General features: G+C 45.3%; 1 protein-coding gene across 2 annotated transcripts in view; it reads right to left on the bottom strand.

Annotated features, from left to right (window-relative positions):
- Nucleotides 1-22,353, bottom strand: part of LOC136775514 (uncharacterized) — a 69,048-nt gene that overhangs the window by 16,595 nt on the left and 30,100 nt on the right. For both annotated transcript variants that reach the window (XM_066730359.1, XM_066730358.1), the window contains exons 2-3: nucleotides 9,021-9,107; nucleotides 8,311-8,725 (exon numbers count right to left, since the gene is read on the bottom strand). In XM_066730359.1, the coding sequence (XP_066586456.1) occupies nucleotides 8,311-8,526 (216 nt within the window). In that variant the 5' untranslated portion in view covers nucleotides 8,527-8,725; nucleotides 9,021-9,107. The remainder of the gene's footprint in view (nucleotides 1-8,310; nucleotides 8,726-9,020; nucleotides 9,108-22,353) is intronic.

Genomic DNA, 22,353 nt, shown 5'->3' on the forward strand with positions numbered 1-22,353 from the left:
TGGGGGGAGGGGGCGTATACACACGGGGAGGACGAAAGTTTGGTCTGAAAGTTGTCTTGGAAAAATTGAAGGAGTGAGGGAGGGAGGGAGGGAGGGAGAGAGAGAGAGAGAGAGAGAGAGAGAGAGAGAGAGAGGGATAGAGAGGGGAGCTGAGAGCCTCCCATTTTTTTATTCCTCGCGAAAGACGAAGCGCCGTTATGCACGATAAAAAGTTTAATGTCAGAAGACGGCTCGCTGTGGGGGTTGGCGAGAGGAGGTTGGCTCGGGGATCGTAATGACTCGATATGAAACCCTGGCAGTGCAATTTCTTTCTTCGTCTGGCCACCCCCTTCGTCTTCGTCTCTTTTTTCATTGCTGTACTTTCCCATAAAAGCGGCCCGGCATAATAAAGCGTTATATAGCGGACACTGAAAAGTAACGCCCCCCCCCCTCTCTCTCTCTCTCTCTCTCTCACTCATTCTCCTTTACGGCCTTATTTGCGGAGACGTAAAAATTGCGAAAATCAATACGGAACTTCTGACATTAAATATTCAGGCTATTCACTGGGTGGAGTCTGCCTCTCCCCGTTCTAACAGAGGAGATCGCGCCGCAGAAGCCGCTGGTCCCAGGACCCATTTTGCACGATATATCGCGTTAATTTTAACGTCGTAGCTCGGCGAAGAAAAAAACGCGATTCGGATAAAATCGATAACTGGATCGAATTGGATCTGTGGAGCAAAAAAAGGAGCAGGAGAGCCGGGGAGCGAGCGCATACAGTGACTAAAAAAATATTGGCCAGTTAGAAAAAGCTTTCTTCTCCACGGCGCGCACAGGGGGCTATTTCTCGAATGAATAAACAGAGTACAATAAAATTTTACGCCTCCTATTAAGCCATGGCGACGTGCCGTATTCTCCCCCGCAATAAAGCAACACGAAAGTTTTCCCCTGAAACTCTAACGCCTCCTATAAAGTCTGTCGCGAGATCGAAAATCATTCGAGCCAGCGCACGGTTGTTAATTTTAAATTTTCAAACGCGAGCGAGTTCGAACAAGCGGAATTGCTTCGGTCACTCAGCCTTCGCGTGTATAAAAAAATTTCAGGCAGCCGCGGTACCGTTCTTTTTGCCCATGCATCAATCTCGAAAATCCTCTCTGTCGGATCGGTGCAGCCTCGAAGTACAAATACGCGTTAATATTATACCTACGAAGGCGCTATAATTAAGGGGAAAAAAAATCCACGAGCAAATCGATTTAAATGTGGGATAACTCCAGCCGTAAGATATTACGGGGACAATAGCTGAAAGTTTCAAGTCGTCGCTATTTTTACTCCCCCGCTTCATTTACAATCGATATTACCCAACAGAAATACGGTAATCCAATTTCCGCTTGATAGGAACCGTCCACACGGGGAGAGAAAAGCACGATGTAACTGGTAAACGAAAAAATATTGGAAAAATTATAGTGTACGCGTACACATGTATGTATATCGTACACTTATATAGGTTATATATGCGCGTGTATCGCCAAAATTATAAAAAACTTGCACGGTCTTGTTATTCCGAGGGTTGCACCGCGCGAGGACTAAATCTTCCAATAGTTTGTACTTACACGTAGCTTTTTCTCTCTTGGCAAAGGAATAAGATGAATTACCGAGTGGGGATTGGATTTTTTGGTCCAAGTCGCGGATAGTTTATCAGATGTAGGGATAAATTATTATCGTGCGAGAATCGCGGGGGAGGAGGAATTATAAGTTGGTCTCGAGATGTCGAGGATACATTGTTAATGGAGCGGAAAGGCCGTAGTCGCGAATGACGGCTCGCGCTCGCGTATTAATTTAAGAGTGGTGAAAAGGTACGGTGACGAAAAATGGGTTAATAAAAGACGTGACATCGATAAAGAGCGGCTCGCACAACGACACACTTGCACGAAGAAACCAGCCATACAATTATAGTGCTGTATAAACTCGTTAGTTTTGTTGTCTTTGCTGTCCGTGCCCCTCGTGCAGGTCGTTCGGTATAGAAATGGGAAACGCCTAAACTATCGACCGAATTACGTAACTGCAGTCAGCGTCGTTGTCGTCGTCGTCGGCGGCCGGTAATCCCGTTTTTCAGACGCAAACTTCCTACCAAGTGAAATGTCACTTACACCGAATGAACGCCAAAGCCAATGGGTGCTTCAGCCCTTTTACAGCGTCTCTACGGGCCCTGTATCAAATCTGCCGCGCAGGGATCTACCTAAAAATTAGCCGCGAAACACGCTAATCTTTTCTAAAGCCCTATAAGCTATATATATACATATGTAGGTATATAGGATCAAACTTTTTCTCCCCAGGTAATTAGCTTCTTAATTAAAACTTACGGCGTGCGGGGTGGGAGGATCAGATTTAAGAAAATTCCAGGACATTTTCATTCGGCAAATCGCGATTATTCCGCATTGTCCCTCGTCCAATGGAGAAAACTCTGGAGGATGGGGTGGAAAAAATAAAGGAAGGAGGGGGACTGGTAACAATGACCGGAGCGCGCAGCGGGCACAAAAAGCTTTTCGTTTTCCTTTCATCTCGGATTAATAACGGTATCGCAATAGCGCAGTCCATGGCGCGCAAACTGAATTTCCCATTCTTGCCATATCGAGAGAGATTCCTCGGGAAGGAGTAAACGATGTAGGTATATAGTCTACTGAAAATCCCCCTTCGCTCCCTTTATCACCTCCGCCCCGCCTCGCCCCACCTCAGATTAATATATGTGTATGTACCATGCTTATAAACCATTCTTGCACGCTAGCGCGCACATTTTCTATTACAAGAAACGGGGGACGGAGGGGGGGAGGGTGGAGATAGGCAGAATGGGAGGAAAAGATAACGCGAGTGGCAGAGGGTTGATAAAAAGTACACGGACGGAGAATCGAGAATCGGTTGTCCAATGGAAAACGAATTCTGAGATGGCACTGAAGCGTAAAGATATGTTCGATTAGATAGAATGGGAGCATTATAATTTTAGAATTTTTAACGGTGCGAGTTTCGGGAAGGGGGGGGGGGGGGAACGTTAGTAAGCTGGATTATTGTGGGGTGGATCGAGGGACTACTATGGATCCTGATGACGCGCGGTGACAATTGTTTACCGCCTATATAATCCATCTTTCTGCTTGTGTATATATACATGGAGTCCGTTAGAGTACGCGTGTCTCCGGGAAATCACTCGCGTAACAAAACGCCTTATTTGCACGAATATCAAATGATTTTCATCATTTATTCACTCGCTTCGTCGCTACTCGCTACTCCCTTGCCGGTCATTAATGTCATATTTATATACGAGAGCGTCGAATCATTTTCCTCCTCGCGTTTCGTTTCGTTAATTTCGTCAAATCCATAATTGAATTTTCAATGTGGGATCGGGTAACGCTTTCCGATCGAGGAGTATTTTCGATAAATTTTATAACGAAGGATTATTTTTTGTTCTTATATAGCATCGAGATTATTGACGATTGTACGGTGGGGATGCAATAGGGACCTAACAATGTAAATGAGAGAACGCAGAATGAGAGGTGGTGAGCGTGAGAAGAGGGAAGACGAGAGTGGGCTCGAGAAATCTAATGAAAAATATGAAGCCAGCGAGATAGCGGAGAAATAAATTAATCTTCTACGCCACTGTGGCTGGCGCGGCGAGAGAATCAGAGAGAGAGAGAGAGAGAGAGAGATGCAAAGGGGAAGGGGACAAGAGGGTGATAAAGCGTGACTCAACGGGATAGAAGCCCGAATAGAGCGGAACCCTCTATTTCAGGTTGGCAGAGGGTGGAAGAGAAGGAGTGGGGAGACTCGACAAAGAGCATATAGTGGGGGTGGAAAGACGGTGAAATCGGGCGGAGGGGTGTAAAAATTGAGAAAAAAGAGGGGTGAAAAGGTGAGACGGAGCGAGGAAAGCGAAGCGAGCGCGAGAGCGAGAGGAGAGGGTGGCAAAAAGGGGTTGGTAGGAGTTGAAAAAGCAGTCGCTCGTACGAAAATATCGATTATACTTTTTTACGAGTTTTAACCGAGGCTCGGGCGAGTGTTAATTTCGCGAAATGCTCTTTTCCAACAGTAACACAAGCTCCTTCCCTCCCTCCCTCCCTTTAGTTCGTACTCCGCTATATCGCACGCATGCACGCATGCACGCACGCACGCACGCACGCACTCCTCGTAAAATCCTATTAACACGCGCGAGCGCTCCATCTCTCACGCTAGCTGGAGCCGACGCTATAATTCAAACATCTCTCGGCTATATCGTTTTATCCCCATTGCACGGATTTTGCAAAATCAAAAATTATTCATATCCTTTTCATCTAGTTGATCATTTACAATCAGTCCAATTCATCGCAACCATAATTTCAAACGCGATTCAATTATTCCCTGTACTAACATACTATATATATATATATATAGTTTGTATTTGTTTATGAAGGAAATTTGAGGACTTTGGACAATTTTAAGGGGATCTCTGAGTGAATCTCTTCCTTACCGACAGTTGGTAGGGGGGGGGGGTAGAGGAAGACGATATCGGAAGATCGGTGAAAGGTAATTTTGATCGGGCGGCCGAGAAGCGAAGGAGAATCGCTATTAAGAAAATAGTGGAAGGGCGAGGAGGAATTCCTGGCGACTGGCAGCGTAACGCGCGATACGCATACGTTCCCAAGCAAGATGCAGCTCGGCTCTTTTGCCTGTTCGGTCTCTCCCGGATAATTATATGCCGTGGCAGGCAAGGGTTGGCAGGTGCGAAGGTCGTTAAACCCGGATATCCTGCCATCTAAAAAACATGACGTGCACCTTCCTAACTGTACAAATAATAGTGCTCCTTTTTATTAGAACGTAGCACGCTTGACACTGTGTCTCGAGACATTATTTTTTTCGCTTTCGCGAGGTCATCCCGTTGGATCCTTTGCGGAAAATCGCTCCCTCGAGGATCGAGACATTATTGCTGATCGAGAAAAGAGATGGATTGCGCGGCTCGATCGACGATTACGTTACTGTGTGCTATCTCCTCCATCGAGCCCTCTTCTTCTCTTGGATCATCTCGAGCTGGAAGATAATGTGCAAGGTAGGAGCCCGCATCGGCCTCATCGGTCGCATCCCCCCCCCCCTATCCGCGTTCGTCGCTTTGCATTTTCCTCCTCCACAGAGCGAGCGACACACTTTTCGCATTTCGCCCGAAAAAAACACCTGCACATTCCGATGCTTACCCAAAGAGCATTCGGCATTTTCAGTTTGCGCGCGTTAATCAGCTCGACTACTCTCAACTTCTCACATTGTTATCCCGAAAAGATCCTCTCGTCAGACCCACGAACGAGCTCCGACCGTGAGTGGATTCTCAAGTAAATCCCACAGAGAATTTTCCTTTTTCGCATCCTCCAGCGACAGCTTCCCGAAACTTTTACCAGATATCCCACACACTCCCCTCCTCTCGCTCCGTTTGATCAATGATAAGAATATAGGAAAACTCGTGTGATATTCCAATGATTTTTCGGCCCAAGGAGGCGCGTGCAGGTTGGAGTCGCGATAAAAACGATGCGATCGATAAAAATCTGAAAGAGCGCGAAGATAACAGGGTAGATAATCACCATGGAGGGCGAGCAACTCGATCGATGAAAGCTCTTCACATATCTAATTTCCGAAATCGAGCAGCTGAATTTACTAGAATTTTTTTCCATCGAATCGTTTTTTTATCGCCCGTTCCTTCGAGCGTGTCGCCTAACGGTAACGATTTCACCAATGGCCTACTGTCGGATAGACGAGAGGCGTAAGAGGGGGAGGGGGATAAAGCACCTAGCAGCCAGAAGAGACTTTTCGAAGGAACGATATCGAGGAGGAGTCGGTGATTTTCCAGCCGAAAAACACCTGAGTCCCTGGTTTATCCATCTGAAAAAAAGGCCGAATGATTCCTCCGTTGGATTGTACGACCAAAGAGAATCCAAGATTTTTCATGATTATAAATGGGAAATAAAAGGGGGGAGTTTTTTGCGGTACGCGATTGGGCCAAGCTCATCTTGGAGTATTCAATTTTTCTGATCCTGGCTAGCATGGTTTCATCCGAGGGAGGAGGAGGAGGAGGGATTCGGGATAGAGGGGTAGGCAGGCAGGCAGATAGGAGTCGGAGGTGGCGTTGGAAAAGGAGGTGGAGGTGGAGGAGGAAGAAGCGAAAAAGCCCGCGCGTTTGTCGGCAGCGTCGGCATTCTAAATTTAGGAGGAAGTATTGATTTTACAATTTGGACCCCTCCCAAAGTAAAAAATAAACCAAGCCAAACGTACTCTACTTTGATAGAGTGCCTCTCCTCTGCGCGGCTCGTTTCGACGCACCGGGAGACACGGGCAGAGAGAGAGAGAGAGAGAGAGAGAGACAGCGCGGCGCAGAAGGGTGATAGGGGGTGCGGAGAGAAAGGAAGAGAGCGAGACGGGTCGGGCGGCAGAGGAAAAAAGGGGGGAAAGAGAGAAAAACTGGCAGAAAAGGAGAATCCATCCCCTGGCCCGTTTGTCTGCATGGGAGGGGGTAGAAAGAAAAATGGAAAGAGAAGGAGGGGTAAAATGCCTCCGAGGGGGCGGTGGGTGGTGAAATACCAGAGTTCCAGCTCTCTGGTAAGAAACAAAGAACAGAAAATTGATCGTTTGTCAAGTTTTATGCTCTCGTCGACTGGGAGTTTGGGGTGGTGGTGGCCTGTTCACCCAAACTCCCATCCTCTTCGCTACCACCACCATCACCACCGCCGCCGTCGCCACCACCACCACCACCACCACCACCCTCCTCCTCCTCCTCCTTTCGTACCCTCTCCACCAAAGTACTTTTTATATCCTCTTTTCTTTTCTCGGCCCCGTCCGTCGCGACGCGCAATAAGACGAGGAAATTTCTACGGTCAGGAAAAACCTGCGAGGACCTCCATCCACTATTATATATATATATATATATATATATACATATAGCTCTTTCTCCCCCTTCCTTCCGTGCGTCTGCTATACCACTACTAACTGGTGGGGATTGACCAGAGAAAGGTGGTGGTAGTAGCGATGCTGGTGGTGGTGGAGCGTTAAAGGTGGTATAGGAAACGAGAGACACGTGTACGATGAAAAAAGGAACAAGAAAACTATGGGACTGGACGAGATTGCCTCCGTCTCGCGTCGATTCCAGCCTTTTCGGCACGAAATATCGGCTTCCATTATCAACTGACGCTTTTCCACGCTTCGCGACAATTGCAAATCCTCCATGGATTAATAAAGAATCGATTCTGTAATTAGTCAACCTGGCTCCTTTCCTTTATCAAATCCCTTTTCACGTCGGACCTACCCTCCTCCTCGATCTATAACACTGAAAATTTCATAAACTTTGTCATATTGCAAAATTCGGCTTTGGTTTAGCTTTTCCATTAATTAAAAAGTTTACGAATCGAACCTACAACGTTTCTCGTTATAATTTTAATTGAAAATCGGCTAATGAGATAAGGTACGAGATATAAGAGTAGGTGATGTGGTCGGTCGGCGCCGCTAGAGTACTCGTAATAAAAAGCCTGCTGGAGCGAACCGAATATTCCATTTGTTTCCATCTCGCGCCAATCTCGCGCTCTTGCCTGATCAACTATAAGCTGGTCCAATGCAAAAAGCATGGAGCTATAAATAAGCTAACTTTTTCTCTCCTCATTCAACCAGCCTTGCTACAAAGATGGCTAATTACTTTGTCTATACGCGTAGAAAATTTTACAACCAGACATTGAAATTGATATTGATATTTCTTCGATTATGGTGTCTGCCAAAATCATGAAAACCCTTCAATTCCTCTCTCTCTCTCTCTCTCTCTCGACAGAGACAGAGACACATAGACATAGAAGGAGGCACTGCATGCTATACAAGAATCGTGGGATCAATATAGTTGGAATCTAATCGATAACAGCTTCAACTTTCTTGACCCGAGAGAGCTATACCTACAACGTCAATTAGAATCCATTAGAAAAATTGTAGTAAAATTTTTTCCAGTCAAATGTTTGTTCAAAACTTTCGTGTATCGGAGCTAACAACATACACACCGTGGCTATACACGCGTTAGCTAGGGATTGTGAAACACGAAGAAAAGGTTGCAAATATTTTGGATAATTCTAGGAAAAAAAACTCTTCCACTCCACCTCTAAATGCATAATTCGAGGTTTCCTATACACATTGATAGGGGAACCTATATAGAAGCCCTGAAAAATTGATTGTTTCTTATATATAGGGAAGAGGAAAGAGTGCAGTCTGGAATTTCGAAGCTCGTCTCCGCAGCACCGACTAATCATTTAAGGTGTCTGTATATACATATATATATATATATATATATGGGGAGATTACCTTGTGCGCCCTGAGGGTTTTGCCCTCGCAGGCTAAGGTGACGTCACAGTAGGCCTGTCGTTCGAGCAGCTGCGAGAACATGGTCTGCAGGTTGCTGTGATGGTACTTCCATCGAAGGCAGTATTGCTGTGGGAACATGTTGGTGGTGGTGGTGGTGGTGGTGGTGGCTGAGGTGCTCGTGGCCGGCGTTGCTAAGCCGCTCCTAAGCTGAAGCATCCGCGGCCCTGGGCCAGCCAGCCCAACTCCGCAGCCGTACTCCGTCGTAACGATGGCCTTTTCCCCTCTTTTCTCGCTTTTCAACAGCTCACCTCCTTTCCGCCCCTCGGTAAAGACGATGACCACCCTGCGTCCTCGGCCACCTCCTCCTCTCCAACATCAGGAACTCACCGACTCACCCAGATACCCTCACCCACGCCTGTAACGACAACAACCACCTTAGAGACGCGATCCGACACATTCCAGCTTCATTCTTATATCGATATATATATATATAAATAGATATACTATAGCTGTAGCAGAAGAATACGCGTGGCACGCTTCTCTTTTATTTCCTTTCGAGAAAATCAAATGTACAATTAACCGGGCGATTGTGTTCGTGTCTCGAGAAGGAAGGAGGTAGGTGTGCCCGACCGACCTTCGACCTTTCCTCTCTCCAGAAAGCTTCCCAGAGCGCTTCGGACGTTACACCCTCTACACAAACAATCACTCACCAGACTCTTTTCCTCGATAAAAATGTCAACGGTGACCCCCTAGTCACTCAGCTCGTTCTCAAGGTCGAACGCTGGTCCACCAGGATTCTGCAACAGAGAGAGAGACAGAGGTTCGTTGTAAAATTAGAGCAGAAATTTACGACGAGTCAATTCGCGGAATGAAAGTAAATTTATTCGAGAGTCTCGGTGATGGAGTTGTCGATAGCAGCGCTCGCTCGCCACGAGCTTGACAGGACCTAACGCGATTAACCAAAATTGCTATCGGTTGAATGAAATACATATTTCTTCAAACTATCGCCCGTCAGCGAATTTTTATTCATCCGATCAAACTCGCGCTCGACCAGCTATACTTGCCAACGACAGTGATTTTACACGTTTTCTCGGAGACACTTCCGATGAATTTTGCATTTCATCAGGGTCACTCGTACGCCTTTTGCCCGCTGCCGTGCAGCGTTCTTTTTATGGCATCGACTCGTCCGAAAGCTTCGGGGAAAAGAGGAGCGTTCGGTTTAAGAAAGAAAAGAAAGAGTCTCGATCGATTAGATTTTTATCGAACATTTTTGGTGCCTCGCAATGTCCGCGAAAGCAGCACAGGCATCGAAGAATAATAATAAGCTATGGGGCGAACTCTTTCCTTTCTTTCTTTCTTTCTTTTTCACAAAAGATCCCTGCGCATCCAGTTTTCGAAAGTCCTGATCCGGTTGGCGCGTTTCGACCTTCGACGATGACTCACTGTTCCTCTTTGTCGTGCGGAACAGACGACTCTACATCCAGCTTCAAGGTCGTTGCCTCTTAACCGCATGCGTCGATAATTTTCAAACGCTCGCGAGGGTACAAAAAGAAGCCCTCTTTAGATCGCACATTCGATTCTGACCAACTTTCTTCCCCGCGTTTCAAACTTCCTCTTATAAAAATCCACTGACAAGTAAAAATACTCTGCTTATTATTGGACGGTGAAACTCGATCGAGTAACGTTCATCGATAAACAATGATTTGAGAGAAAACACGAATGCGCGTTGCCCCACCGCTTGATCGATACATTTCGTTGAAAGCATTAAGGGTGGGGGGGTGGGGGATGTAACTGTCCGCAAGATGATATAGCGAGACGAGTTATTTGTTTCATTTAGAAAATGTCGTTCCGGTGATAAAGTAAGGGTGAACCGCGTATCTGGTGATTTTCCGTGCTTGGGGGGTTAATTAAAAAGTCATCAAAGATAATTCAACTGTTTGCTCGGTTCTCATCTCTCGTCTCGATATTGACAATCACGGGGATGCCGAGGCGAGACGAGGCGAGGCGAGGCGAGGCAAGGCAAGGCAAGGTGCCGTGCCAATCCATCCCGGCTGGAAAACAGGTCATTTTCTCAGCGGCGAAAGGTACTTTAATCCGATCCGCAAACATAATAGAAAGTACACGGAGAGAGAGAGAGAGAGAGAGAGAGAGAGAGGGAGAGAGAATCTAGGAGAGCTCGTTGCATTTGCAAGATCCGTTTATCGGTCATTGACAGGATCGATTTTGACATTCGCTTGGCCAACTAAATTTATCATCCACTCGTATTTTACAAGAAATCTCATAAATCGTTCGGTCTCACTTGGTTTATCCAACTTTTCCAATCAACTGAAATTTCTCTCTCTCTCTCTCTCTCTCTCTTTTCCCCTCTGCCCCCTATCTTTGACACGTATCTTCCTTTTCCAAAGGAAACAAGCAAATCTGCCAATAGTATATATACACGAGTATACCTATACCTACCATCCGAAGCACATCGGGAATAAAAGTTACTATATATATTACCGGTTGGCGAATGAGGTGTGCAAAAGCGTGGAACTCATCGTGAAAGTACTGTTATAATTTCGCAATCGAAGCATCCCTGCATCAACTTCAACTTGGATCATAAAAATAATCCAAGCATAGTCGAATCGCTATTACCGCGTGGCACGCACGTGAATTCCTTCGTGCTATCATCTCCTATAAGCCAGTGTTTCTCAAACTGTTCTTTCCTCCATCTCATTACATCCCAAGTGTTTCAATGTCAATTACCGCGTGTACCATTTAAAATTTTATCCAAACAGTCTAACGAGGACTCGTCAATTTCATTATTCATTCTGTAAAACGAAACATCGCTCAGCCATCTTGCGATGACTCGAGGAATTAAATGATTTATTTTTGTTTCTTGGAACAAACGATTGAATAAAAAATAAATTGCAACGAATTGAATGGTATTATAAAGCTGAGATATTTTGAGCGGAAGGAACATTGGTATCGCGTTGAGATAGGTGGAATCGCATTAACCTTAGCAATGCCGTTGATATCGAAATAAATCTCCTCGTTATGCGCCTCTACTGGAAATTAAGAGAACATTTTCTGCAAATTATTATTCTCCTTCGAGAGGAAATGTAAGACACGAGGATTCCATGTGATATAAAATTGCTGATGGTCGATCGATACGCATGAGAAAATTGTCTTCCTTCGTTGCTAAAAAAATCTTTGAGAACATTCGTATACAGAAGGTATATATATATATATATATATTATATGATGGTATAGTATATCGAGGACTCTCTCGCTCGGACGCGGCTGATGATGAAGCAGCGAGCGAAGCTCGTCTTCCCTTGGCATCTCATCGCGTGTTTTATTCGTCCTATAGGAATTTTGCCTATTCCATTGCTCGCTTACCGGCTGCCGGAGTCCGAGCCGGAGCGAGTCCGCCTCCTCCCAGAAGTATTCGCGACCGCGGGAAACCGTTAGATCCCGCATCAGCCATCTCGGGCTCGGCGCGCAAACCTTCCTTCCTCCCTCCTCCACCCCCTCCTCCTCGTTATTCGACCATCGCGTCGGAGACTGCTGCTACGGCGCACTCGACGCCTCGAAAAGAAATTTTATTCCCCTATGACCGTTCAATTTTCAATGAGAAAATTCCCCTACCTCCGTTTTCCCTTTTTCTCACCGTTGGCAAAATCGAAACAACATTAATAGCCGCTAAACATTAATAAATTAACACAGCAGCGTCAAACACGAAAAATTTAATCGACGGATCTATTCTCACCTATATACATATATAACTATATAATAGTACAGATTTGTCTCTTCCTATTTTATTCTTCTCCATATTTTTATACCATTTACGGAAACATTCGAGTTGAATAATTTCTCGCTTTTATCGCGTACATTGATTTTCCTATGATAAAACAGAAATGGAAACAGTCCAAATAGAACGTTAAGGACTCGATCGTCGGAGGAATAAAGGAAATATATTTGTCGATCTTTAACTAAATTTTCCTGCTTGTTCCTTCGCTTGCGTGTGAGCCTATATTTTTATACATCTCAACTCTTTTCTCAACGATCGAGAGCGCTCTCATTTCTGTTTTAACTTGGTTCGTGACATCTTTCATTCTCCACTGAGTTTGCTCATGTATATAGTAAACTCGTTTTCGAGCCAAAGTGCTTTCTGGAGAGAGAGAGAGAGAGAGAGAGAGCGAGCGACCGTTATAGAGCAGCAACAACAACAACAACAACGCGAATTGCAGTTGACAGCAATGTGGGAAAGTTTTGTCTCTCTTTTGCGCAAGGAATAAAAGCATGGACAAGCGATAGCAGCTTTATCGCGTTTCGTCCAAAGATAAACCTCGATGCACACGTATACATGGACAGTTTATTTTCTCCCTTTGCCCCTTCTTTCTCTTTCACTGGAAAAGGGGGCGTACACGCATGCGCATACGAGTCTCTCCAGTCAAAACGAAAGAATCCGTTGAAAATTTCGATGGCCTCTTCACGAAGACCACTTTCGCTCTTGTACGCACGAGGACCTTTTACGAAACGAACAAACAAAACACGTACTATATCCCCCCCCCCCCTCCCCTACATAAGCGTTTCCGTTGGAAACGTCCGATCGCTCCGACTAAGCGATCGATTCAATAGTTAAAAAATATCACGAACTCTTACGTAATCGGGATATCTGTGTGAAGACGCGCTGGTTGAATTTTTACCTAAGGTGGAACAAAGAAAAACGGAGAGTGAGATCGAAAGTTACGCAATCGAGGAATACTAAGTATATCGAATTCATAAAAATGACGCGGAATATATTTAGAGCGAGGAGAAAAAGTCGTAAACAATGTTGCGCAATGATCGAGAGAGTCCTTGCACCGAGTATCCTGACCTTACGACGATCGCGTTGGAAAAATAAGTGATGATGAAAAAACTAAGCATTTATGGAGGGGTACGAGTAGAGGGGAGAAGGGGGAGGAAAAAAGACGATGTGCCATTACCTATCTTCCTTTGTTTTATTTTCTTCAGCATCATCATGCCTAAGAATGGACGAGCAAGGGAGAGAGAGAGAGAGAGAGAGAGAGAGAGAGAGAGAGAGTGGATCGGTGAATGAGCGTGTTTGCAAGAGGGGAGTGGAAAAAATGGTGTGTTTCGTTGGTGAATAGCAGGTCGAGTAGCACGTGGCGTGAGTTACAAGTCGCCAGGACACCTGTAACTCTCAGTTACATCGACCAGCCAGCTCTGTAAACACGTGCGCGCACTGCTTGGCAAATTCGCCGCTTCCAATCCTCTCCCCCCACCCCCCTCTCACTCTATCTCGCCCCCTCCCTCCTCTCCCATCCCTCCTTCCCCACTCTTTCCCATTTAGCAAATCCCCTTTTCCACTATTTAACGCTTTACCCGTTTCGCCAACCGCTCGTTCCACTAACCCTCTCTCTTCCTACACATATACTACATAGCAACCCTTCAAAACTTACCACCTCAAATAAATACCATAATTATAGAAGTTTCTCGTAACGCTTGCCTTATTTTCCACCCACCGTTTAACCTTTTTCTCTATCGAGACGAATTAATCCTCGCACAAGCACGAATCTCACTGCTCCTTGCGATCTCCCAAAGATTCACTCGAATCATTCGTCCTGCGATTCACGCGTCGCTCGCTCCAATCGTTCAGGGGACAAGAATCTGCTACGCGAAACCCGGAATCTCCTTTGGTTTCTCTGCACTAATGGAAAACAGCTGGTCGATTACGAATCACAACACGTCTATCCCAGTCAGGTTTTAAGGCTGGGACGAGTGTTACCGGTGATACGCGAACAAAGTTTGCTCGAGGGAGAGATCGGGAGTGGGATAGGTGGGAGAGGAGGGAGGGGGTTCGACTGGTCCGGGTTGAACAATATAGTGAAAATATAGTTTGGTTTCCGAGGGGTTTTCAGCGATGGGCGGCTCGAGGGAGACTAGCGTGGAAGGAAGCAACTCTGGACAAAATTAAGGAGTCGCGTTATAAAACGCAACGACCTACAATGCTGCAAATGCCACGGAACCGCTCTACGCGCGTTCCACCCATCCCCTTCCATCCCCTCGGCGGCTGTCGAGCCACCCCCACGCGTCTTTTCTACCCCTTCTTAGGCCGATTCCTTCTGCCCCCACCAACGTTCAACCAACCCCACCACTAGGATCTCAGCCAGGAACGTATACCCTCAACACCCCCTCCCCCCCTCACACCGCCACTTCTCTTTCTCTCTCTTTTAATTTTCAGCTTTTTCACATCCATTTCATTTATCTCCTACTTCGACCCTCCATTTATGCAACCACCAAATTTATTGTTATCTTCCCCGTATAACCTCCCCCCCCCCCTCCTCTCTTCTTTACTGTCCCCTTCTCGACACTTTTTTCCATTCTTATCTCTCTGATTGAAAATTAATCCAATTTCTGTCATAAATTAATTTGTTGTCTCTCTCTCTCTCCCTCTCTCTCTCTCTTTGTTCTTCCCTCTTATCCTGATGGATAACGATGAATTTAGTTTGCCTCGTTAATTCAGCGAAACAATTGGATTCCGTTGAAAGTTATGAGAAAAATAGGAGTACTCGACATCTCTTTCTTACGTTTGTCATTGAGCGAAAAGACGAAGGATGTCAATAATATTCTATTTTCCTCCAGAGCGTTTTTGTTGTTGCTCGCTGTTTTTTTTGTCTAGTTAAACAACTGGCAATTGGAATATTTCACATTGCAGCTTTGACCTCTCACGTGCTCTACCCATCTGTGCTCGCACACACACGTATTTACGTTTAGCCTCTACACAGTTTAGCAATTAATTTAACGCGACAACATTTCCACCGATATAAAATCCCCGAGTTTCTTTAGTGCTTTCTTACGATCGGGTCCGCGTACAATTTTTTGTTTCTTCCATTTTTCCTTTTGCTTCTATCGCGCACGGGGGCTTTTTTTGTAGGCGCGTGTGGCTCGCATTACGGCCGAGCGCGTGTCTCCTTTTTGCATCAACCTGGAAAAGTGAAATTAATGCACGCTGTAATAACACTCCATTACGATTGATAATAAGAGCCCGCTGAAAAATAATGAACGCTCACTCGAGTTTCGAGCTGCAATATCAATGCGCAGGGAGAAAAAAAAACCCACGCGTGTAGTCGTAAAGCTTTGAGAAAAATGCGTGAAAAAAGAGCGAGCGAGCTAAAAGAGAAGACGGAGCGAGTGAATCTACGGCTAAATACAGTGATTCTCGTCGAATTAATTGCCATCTCGTGCGTGGCTCGGCCGATTCCTGACAAATTAATCGTGAGAGAATATTTTCTAAGGTTCGTACAGTATACAAGATATGGCGAGAGAATTAACGTGGATGGAAAATCGTGGAAGTCTTTGAAAAACATTTTGAAAACGCTCCTCGCGCTAGACAAGCAGCTCTTATCAGGCTGAGAAGGTCGAAAGCAGCAGATAACCTCGCGGTCGATCAGCCACCAGTGTACGCTCGCTCGCTCGAGATTTTCCTGAAAATTCTTCGCGGCCTCGGAACAAAAGAATCCCCCCCTCCCCCCTCCATACCCTACTTCCCTCTGCACCGGCGTTTACTATATATGTATATATACATCTAGTACGACGTCTCATTGCGGCACTCGGGCAAAAGTTCAACTCGAATTTCTTCGACGGCAGAGACGGTGGTGGTGGATCTTCTGAATTGCACTAGCTTGAATCAAAGTGGAAATTTCCCAGTGGCTCTCAAGCTTCGTTAAAAATAGAGGGAAAACGCAATTTTCGCGGGACGGATTAAAATGGTCGAAAGGTCGAATAAAAATTGGAAGCGGCGAATGAATTTTTCAGGCGCTGGAAGAACGGGAAAATGGAGCTGGGTGTCCAAATTGAGAGTCCAGGCTGGAATTAGCCCGGGGACTCGAAATTCCAAGGTCGCGCGGCGTTGCTCGACGCGCCCGCCGCGCCGCTCCGCACTGCATGCTGCACGGTGCACTCTCGTCTGCCCGTGCGCCGCGACGACCTCGTGAATTGGTGAAAAAAGAGGGGGCGAATCTGGCCGGAGACCGAGCCGGGCCGGACCATTTGGCCGAGATTGTAAACTAAATATGGCCGGATGAACTTATCAGCTGGAGATGAATTCTTAACGAAGCGCCGAAATCGAATATCGTCCAATACAGTTTGCAGCCGCTATATCCATAGCGCAGCGTTCGCGTCGATCCATTCGGATTATGACGCCGCGACGAAGGTTATTTTTCATCAATTATAAAGCCGTGGCCAGCCAGTCAGCCATGCAGCCAGAGGCTATTTTACCTCGATCATGAAGGATTATCCAATGTTTATTAAAGCAGACAAATATCAGCTTGTTGTAATTGACGATAATCAATCGGAATTCACTCGGCTTTTTCACCCAATTTGCTCGCTAATCAAAATCTCCTGACCTTCGATAACTCGTCGCGTCGAGAGAGCGTTACAATTTTCTCGCTCGACTAACATTCACTTTTCCTTCGTCCAAAACACTCGATATTCCTTCCACTTGCTCGGAAAATTATTCCAATTGGATGAAACTCCAAAGTCATGCATCTACGGCTCTGACCCCCCCCCCTCCCCCCCTCTCCCCAATAAACGCTCCGCTTATCTATTACCAAGCGATAATAGCGTCATGCGCATCGAACAAATTGGTTTGCTCCGCACGGCAAAATCAAAATTCCTCCAAAACCTTTTACTCCCGAGAAATTATTACTTCTTATTGGCACCCCCCCCCCCCCCACCTCTCCCTCGAAAAATTATCCAGCTTCTTTCTGCCAAACAAAACGTACAACTATATATGCTATATACAAAAGAGACGAATAATAATAATGGACGGAAAGCAAATATGGTGCACACCCCGCTACTGCTTTTCAGCAAGAAAAATCACACTGAAAATTTAGCAGTAGGTGTATACCTATATATATATATATATACATACTGCTCCACCGGGAAGAAAAAAACGATGCTGCAGTAGTGGCCGTGACAGCTGCTCATTTTGCCAGTAGATTTTGGAATATTTTTTGTCCGGCGAAAAAGTACTCCGCGAGCTAGGAAAAGCGTAGAAATCATGAGAAAAAGAAAAGAGTTGATAAAATAATGCATGATGGAAAGTATATAACGGTCCCGCTTATATATTATTATTATGATTACGATGGAAAATTAATGCACTTTTTCTTTGGCAGAAGGTCTGCTCTTCCCTGACGTCATTGTCGAAGAATACCAACCAACCCCCCTCCCCCCTCTCTTCGCTCTCTCCACATGCTTGATTCCCGCATTAACCAGTCAATTTGATCCACACGCATCGGGAGGAGGAGAGTCGCGCGTGCTTTGTGTCGCGATATAAAGTCGAGCTTGTCGAATTTTCAGGATCCTTATTGCCATTTGCACATCCTGCTCGTTCGTTAAATTTAAGCTACTAGTTTCTTCCATCGCCTCCTCATTGATTTCATTAAGCAGAACTCTTATGAGTGGAATAAATAATAAAATCGATAGCTGTATAGAGAGAGAGAGAGAGAGAGAGAGAGAGAGAGAGAGAGAGAGAGAGAGAGAGAGAGAGAGAGAGAGAGAGAGAGAGAGAGAGAGGCGGTGAAAATGTACGCGCGCCATGAATTAATCCGAGAGCGGCAGAGACTCGACCAAGTTTTTCAATTGAATGATTTATTCTAAAATGGCGAGAATGAGAATTGACGACGAGAGAGCTCCTCGCTCGCTAAACGCTGGATTACGTCATCGTTGATTAATGTCACCCCGTAAATGTACTTATCTCGATTAAAGGGCCATTGGCTCCGTCGCTCGCTGCTCGCGGCCGAACCAAACTTTAAAATCAACTCCGAATTTTCATGCGTCTTCGCTCTCAATTATTATATCTATATACTCGTAATTGCCCCACACATACACACGCGAGCAATTTACACTCCATTCAAATCTTGCCTCGTTTTTCGCCTTTGCTTTCTTTCGCATATAGCGAAGCACCAAACTCGGATTTACCTGATGGCTCATCACTATGAAATTACCATTTGTTTTTCTTGCTCGATCAAACTGTTTGACGAATATTTATTGATATGCAGGGTGGCCCAACGCGAAAGTAACCGAACCATTTAAGGAAATTAAATTTTCGTTTTTTTTTTGTTTTTTTTTTCAGTAAAATGCTCCAACACGTAAATTTATGCTTTCGAGGGTCCATAAAATAACCGCGTAAAAATACTTTAGGTGGAGGATCTTGCAAGTTATATAAAGGTCACCTTGAGTTTTTTAAATACAACCCCCTGCTTTATATTACATGTAACTTATCTCAAGAGCTTTGAAAGAGCCTCTTATCATTTTTTAATTTCATCCAGTCGTTTACGAGTTATTTCGATTTGAAAGTATATACGTACGTGAGCGACTATGCGTCCGTATAGACATTACGGTCACGCACACTACTTTAACCAAACCCACTTCTGTGTACAATTTCAAATCGAAATATCTCGTAAACGACTGAATGAAATGAAAAAAATGATAGGAGGGTCTTTGAAAGCTCTCGAGATAAGTTACACGAATATGCAATAAAAAGTGGGGGATTGTATTTAAAAAAGTTAAGGTGCCCCTTATAACTTGCACAAGTTCCTCCACCGAGAATATATTTTATATGTTTGATTTATGGCCCCTTCGAAACATAAATTTACGCATTCGAGCATTTTTCTTAAAAAGAAAAAAAATCGCTTTTCCTGAAAATGCCTCGACGCTGATACCTTTTTGTTGGGTCACCCTGTGCACGCACAGCCAGAGTTGGACGATAACCATTTTTACCGAGAGGATTTCTGGGCTTGGATTTTTCTAAATAATTTTTATACATTTTAACAAAAAACCCATCCGACCGATCTCGCGTGCGATTTTCAACATTAATTTCGACCAACTCCAACGTCGAGAGAATTCTAACTGTCCAAAATGGGGGGAATTTCCCGAATGTGGCATTATTAGTTCTGTAGCGATTTCTCTCTCTCTCTCTCTCTCTCTCGCTCGCGAGCGCGCGCGTAAAGCGATAAATTTCGCATTTTTAGAACAAATGTGTGAGCGTGTGTGTGCTCCCGCCAGTAGCGGAAGTTCCGAGCGCGCGTTTCATTTGTTGTCAATTATTAACATACCTGGATAAATCCTCATCATTTTATGCATAAAACTCTCTGCTGATGGTCATTAAAAAAAAAAAAAAAAAAAACAATGATCATCGGGACTTTTCGTATGGCAGCTATCAACCGTTTCTACGCTCTCAATAATTTTAAACAATAGCCATCGTTACGGACATTTGCCGCAAACCGACGAATAAATAAATTTTTCAAGTCCGCCTATAATGCTTTCATTAATAATTCGTTATTTGTAGGCCGCTCTCTGCCTAGACACACAGATATACACACACACACACACACACACACACAAGCTGATTCGCGTGTATTGGCAAAAGTGGCTCGATGCGAAAGTATTTTTAAACGCTCCTTGGAAAAATCGATAAACTTTAAAAGGAGAATAAAGCCGGATCGCGCATCGCTAAATTATTTTTAAGACGATCGCTCTTCGCACGTGCTACTGTTGAGAAAAATCAATTTTTGAGAGGTCCGCCGCAGTCGACGGGAAAAACGCGTGATTTTTGGTGGGAAAATGCGGTTACGCGATGCGGGGAGCGAAGGAATGTCGCAGACGGCCAACGACGAGCCATCTCGCAGACTTTAACGCGCAAGTGGATGAGGTACGCGAGAGTGCATGGATCGCGCGCGATCCGACCAGAGAGAGATGGATGAGAGATTTCCCGCGGGGCACCTGGCGCGCCTCCTACGGCCCTGAACCTACAAAGACTTTTCTGGATTCTTGGAGCAGCAGCGCGCCTGGTAAATAATAATACACGCTCGCTAATGGAAATCCACTAGCCAATGGCTTCTCTAGAATAGGTTTCGCGAAAGAGAAAAGTGTGTCACGCACAAAAGGCTTTTTCAAATCGCCTTAAAGCTTTCACCATGTTCAATTTCCCAGCGTGAAACACCGAGCGAGCGGGCAAAAACCGAGCGCAAAAAAGCCAGCGTACGCACGTATAGGCCACATTGCTGCTATAGGTGCCACTCGCTTTATACCTATATATATATATATATTATATCGGACATTCGATGCCGAGACGATGCTCGTTGGGTTAACCAACCGACCCTTCCGAATCATCATCCTTTCGATATCACAGCAGCTGCCGTTCACGGCTCGAAACAATCTTGCATTTCCGAGGGAGTTTATTGTTGTAGCCGTGAATCTCATCTGCTAGAATTTAACCTGCGGTGCATGGCGAGGACGAGACGGTTAGGCGAACGCACTTGCCAAGCGAATGCTCAAAATTGCCAAGTGTTTCGAGATATGGCAAAAACCATGCGCGACCGGACGTTTCCTCGAAGGAAAATTAATATTTATTATATATATATATATATATGTAGCGAGCTCATCGCTCTGGCGAAAGTGTAAAAGGCTGTTTACGGCCCTGCGGCGGCGAATATATATTTTCGTTATTCGCGCGCGCTATCATTTTTATCCCACTGTGCGTTGCTCGCGAAGCAAGGACCAATGTGAAACCAGGCATTATTCATATTTATACTATTTTCCACATCTCGCATTATTAATGAACGTCGTTGTTGTGTTATCTCCCAGCCGTGTCTGCACGTGTGTGTGTGTGTGTGTGTGTGTGTCGGAACTTGATCGATTTTTTCGTCAATACCGGCTTGTCGAATTTTTAAATAGAAAAAAGTCTATCAGTGTCGAGCGCGTTATCTGCTAAATAAAATTATACACTCCCCGTCTATATCCATCCGATCTTTCTTCACGCCACTCGACGTGTCGCGCAATTGTTTTCCACCGAAAAATTCCAACATAAATCAGCCCGTGAAGTTTGCAACTTTTCATGAATATTTTTCGATATAGATTCTTCTCTTTTTATTATTACTCTCTCTCTCTCTCTCTCTCCTTTTTTTTGTTCGCGTTCAAGAGACGCGAGAGGATGAGGGTTATCGTCAGGTTTTCTCGTGGAAAAATAGCGAGCGGAGAATTACGAGTAGGGAGATTCTGTCGGCCGAGGCTTTTTCGCTGGAGGGGCACCACCGGATTCCGGGACGCCTGGAATCGCTTCGGTTCCCATGATCCTCCGTGCCATTCGCCTGAGAGAAGGATCGCCAACTGAGCGAGATGGAGCGCGAGAGAGAGAGAGAGAGAGAGAGAGGGGGGGGGGGAGTCAGGGCGGCAGACCTCTCCCGCTGGTAGGGAGAGCTTTTTTCGTTTTACAAACTGGTTCAATTTTTTCTCAAAAAGCGGGTGAACACCGCGGAAACCGGTTGCGTCTATATACACGCTGCTGTGGGGCTCGGGACGATCGGGAGAGAGAGGGAGCAGTGCGGAGTCAAATGCAAGGGCGAGAGAGAAATAGAAATAGCGAAAGGGAGAAGGAAGGAAATAAATAAATAAGGACACGGCGAGAGGAATGGGAATAGAGAGAGAGAGAGAGAGAGAGAGAGAGAGAGAGAGAGAGAGAGAGAGAGAGAGAGAGAGAGAGAGAGAGAGAGAGAGATTATAAACGAAGGGGAACGTCTTCGGCTCTTCCCAGGATTGTACGTACCTAACCAAGCGCCCTTTGCAAATTCGAATCATCATCGAGTGCCCTTGACCAATCATGCATATATGTATAGATATATAACGTATAGCATTGAAAAAACACATCTCTTCAAAATTTTATTCCTTTTTCCCATTGCCTTTCACATCCTCGTATATACAAAGCAGTCACGTATATCATTGGTGGAACAACGGACGGAGGATTTAATTGCTATTGCGCCGAGAGATTCGCCAAGACTGAGAGTATACTCGAGTAAATAAAAATAATGAAGCTTCGCGTAGGTGTGGGGGAAAAAGAGCGAGCGAGAGGGATGAGGGAGGGGCAAGGGTGGAGCAATTAAAGGTAAGCCCGAAGAATAAAGAAATCCAATATAATGTATAATTGAGGGAGGGGAGGAAATTTCAGATATTCGAAGGTTGGGGTGGTGTGGGAGGCTCGGGCAGCCTCTACTCGGG

The sequence above is a fragment of the Prorops nasuta genome, unplaced genomic scaffold, assembly GCF_024137725.1.
Source record: "Prorops nasuta isolate Cenicafe-Biocafe unplaced genomic scaffold, Cenicafe_Pnas_1.2 PNAS00008, whole genome shotgun sequence".
NCBI lineage: Eukaryota > Metazoa > Arthropoda > Insecta > Hymenoptera > Bethylidae > Prorops > Prorops nasuta.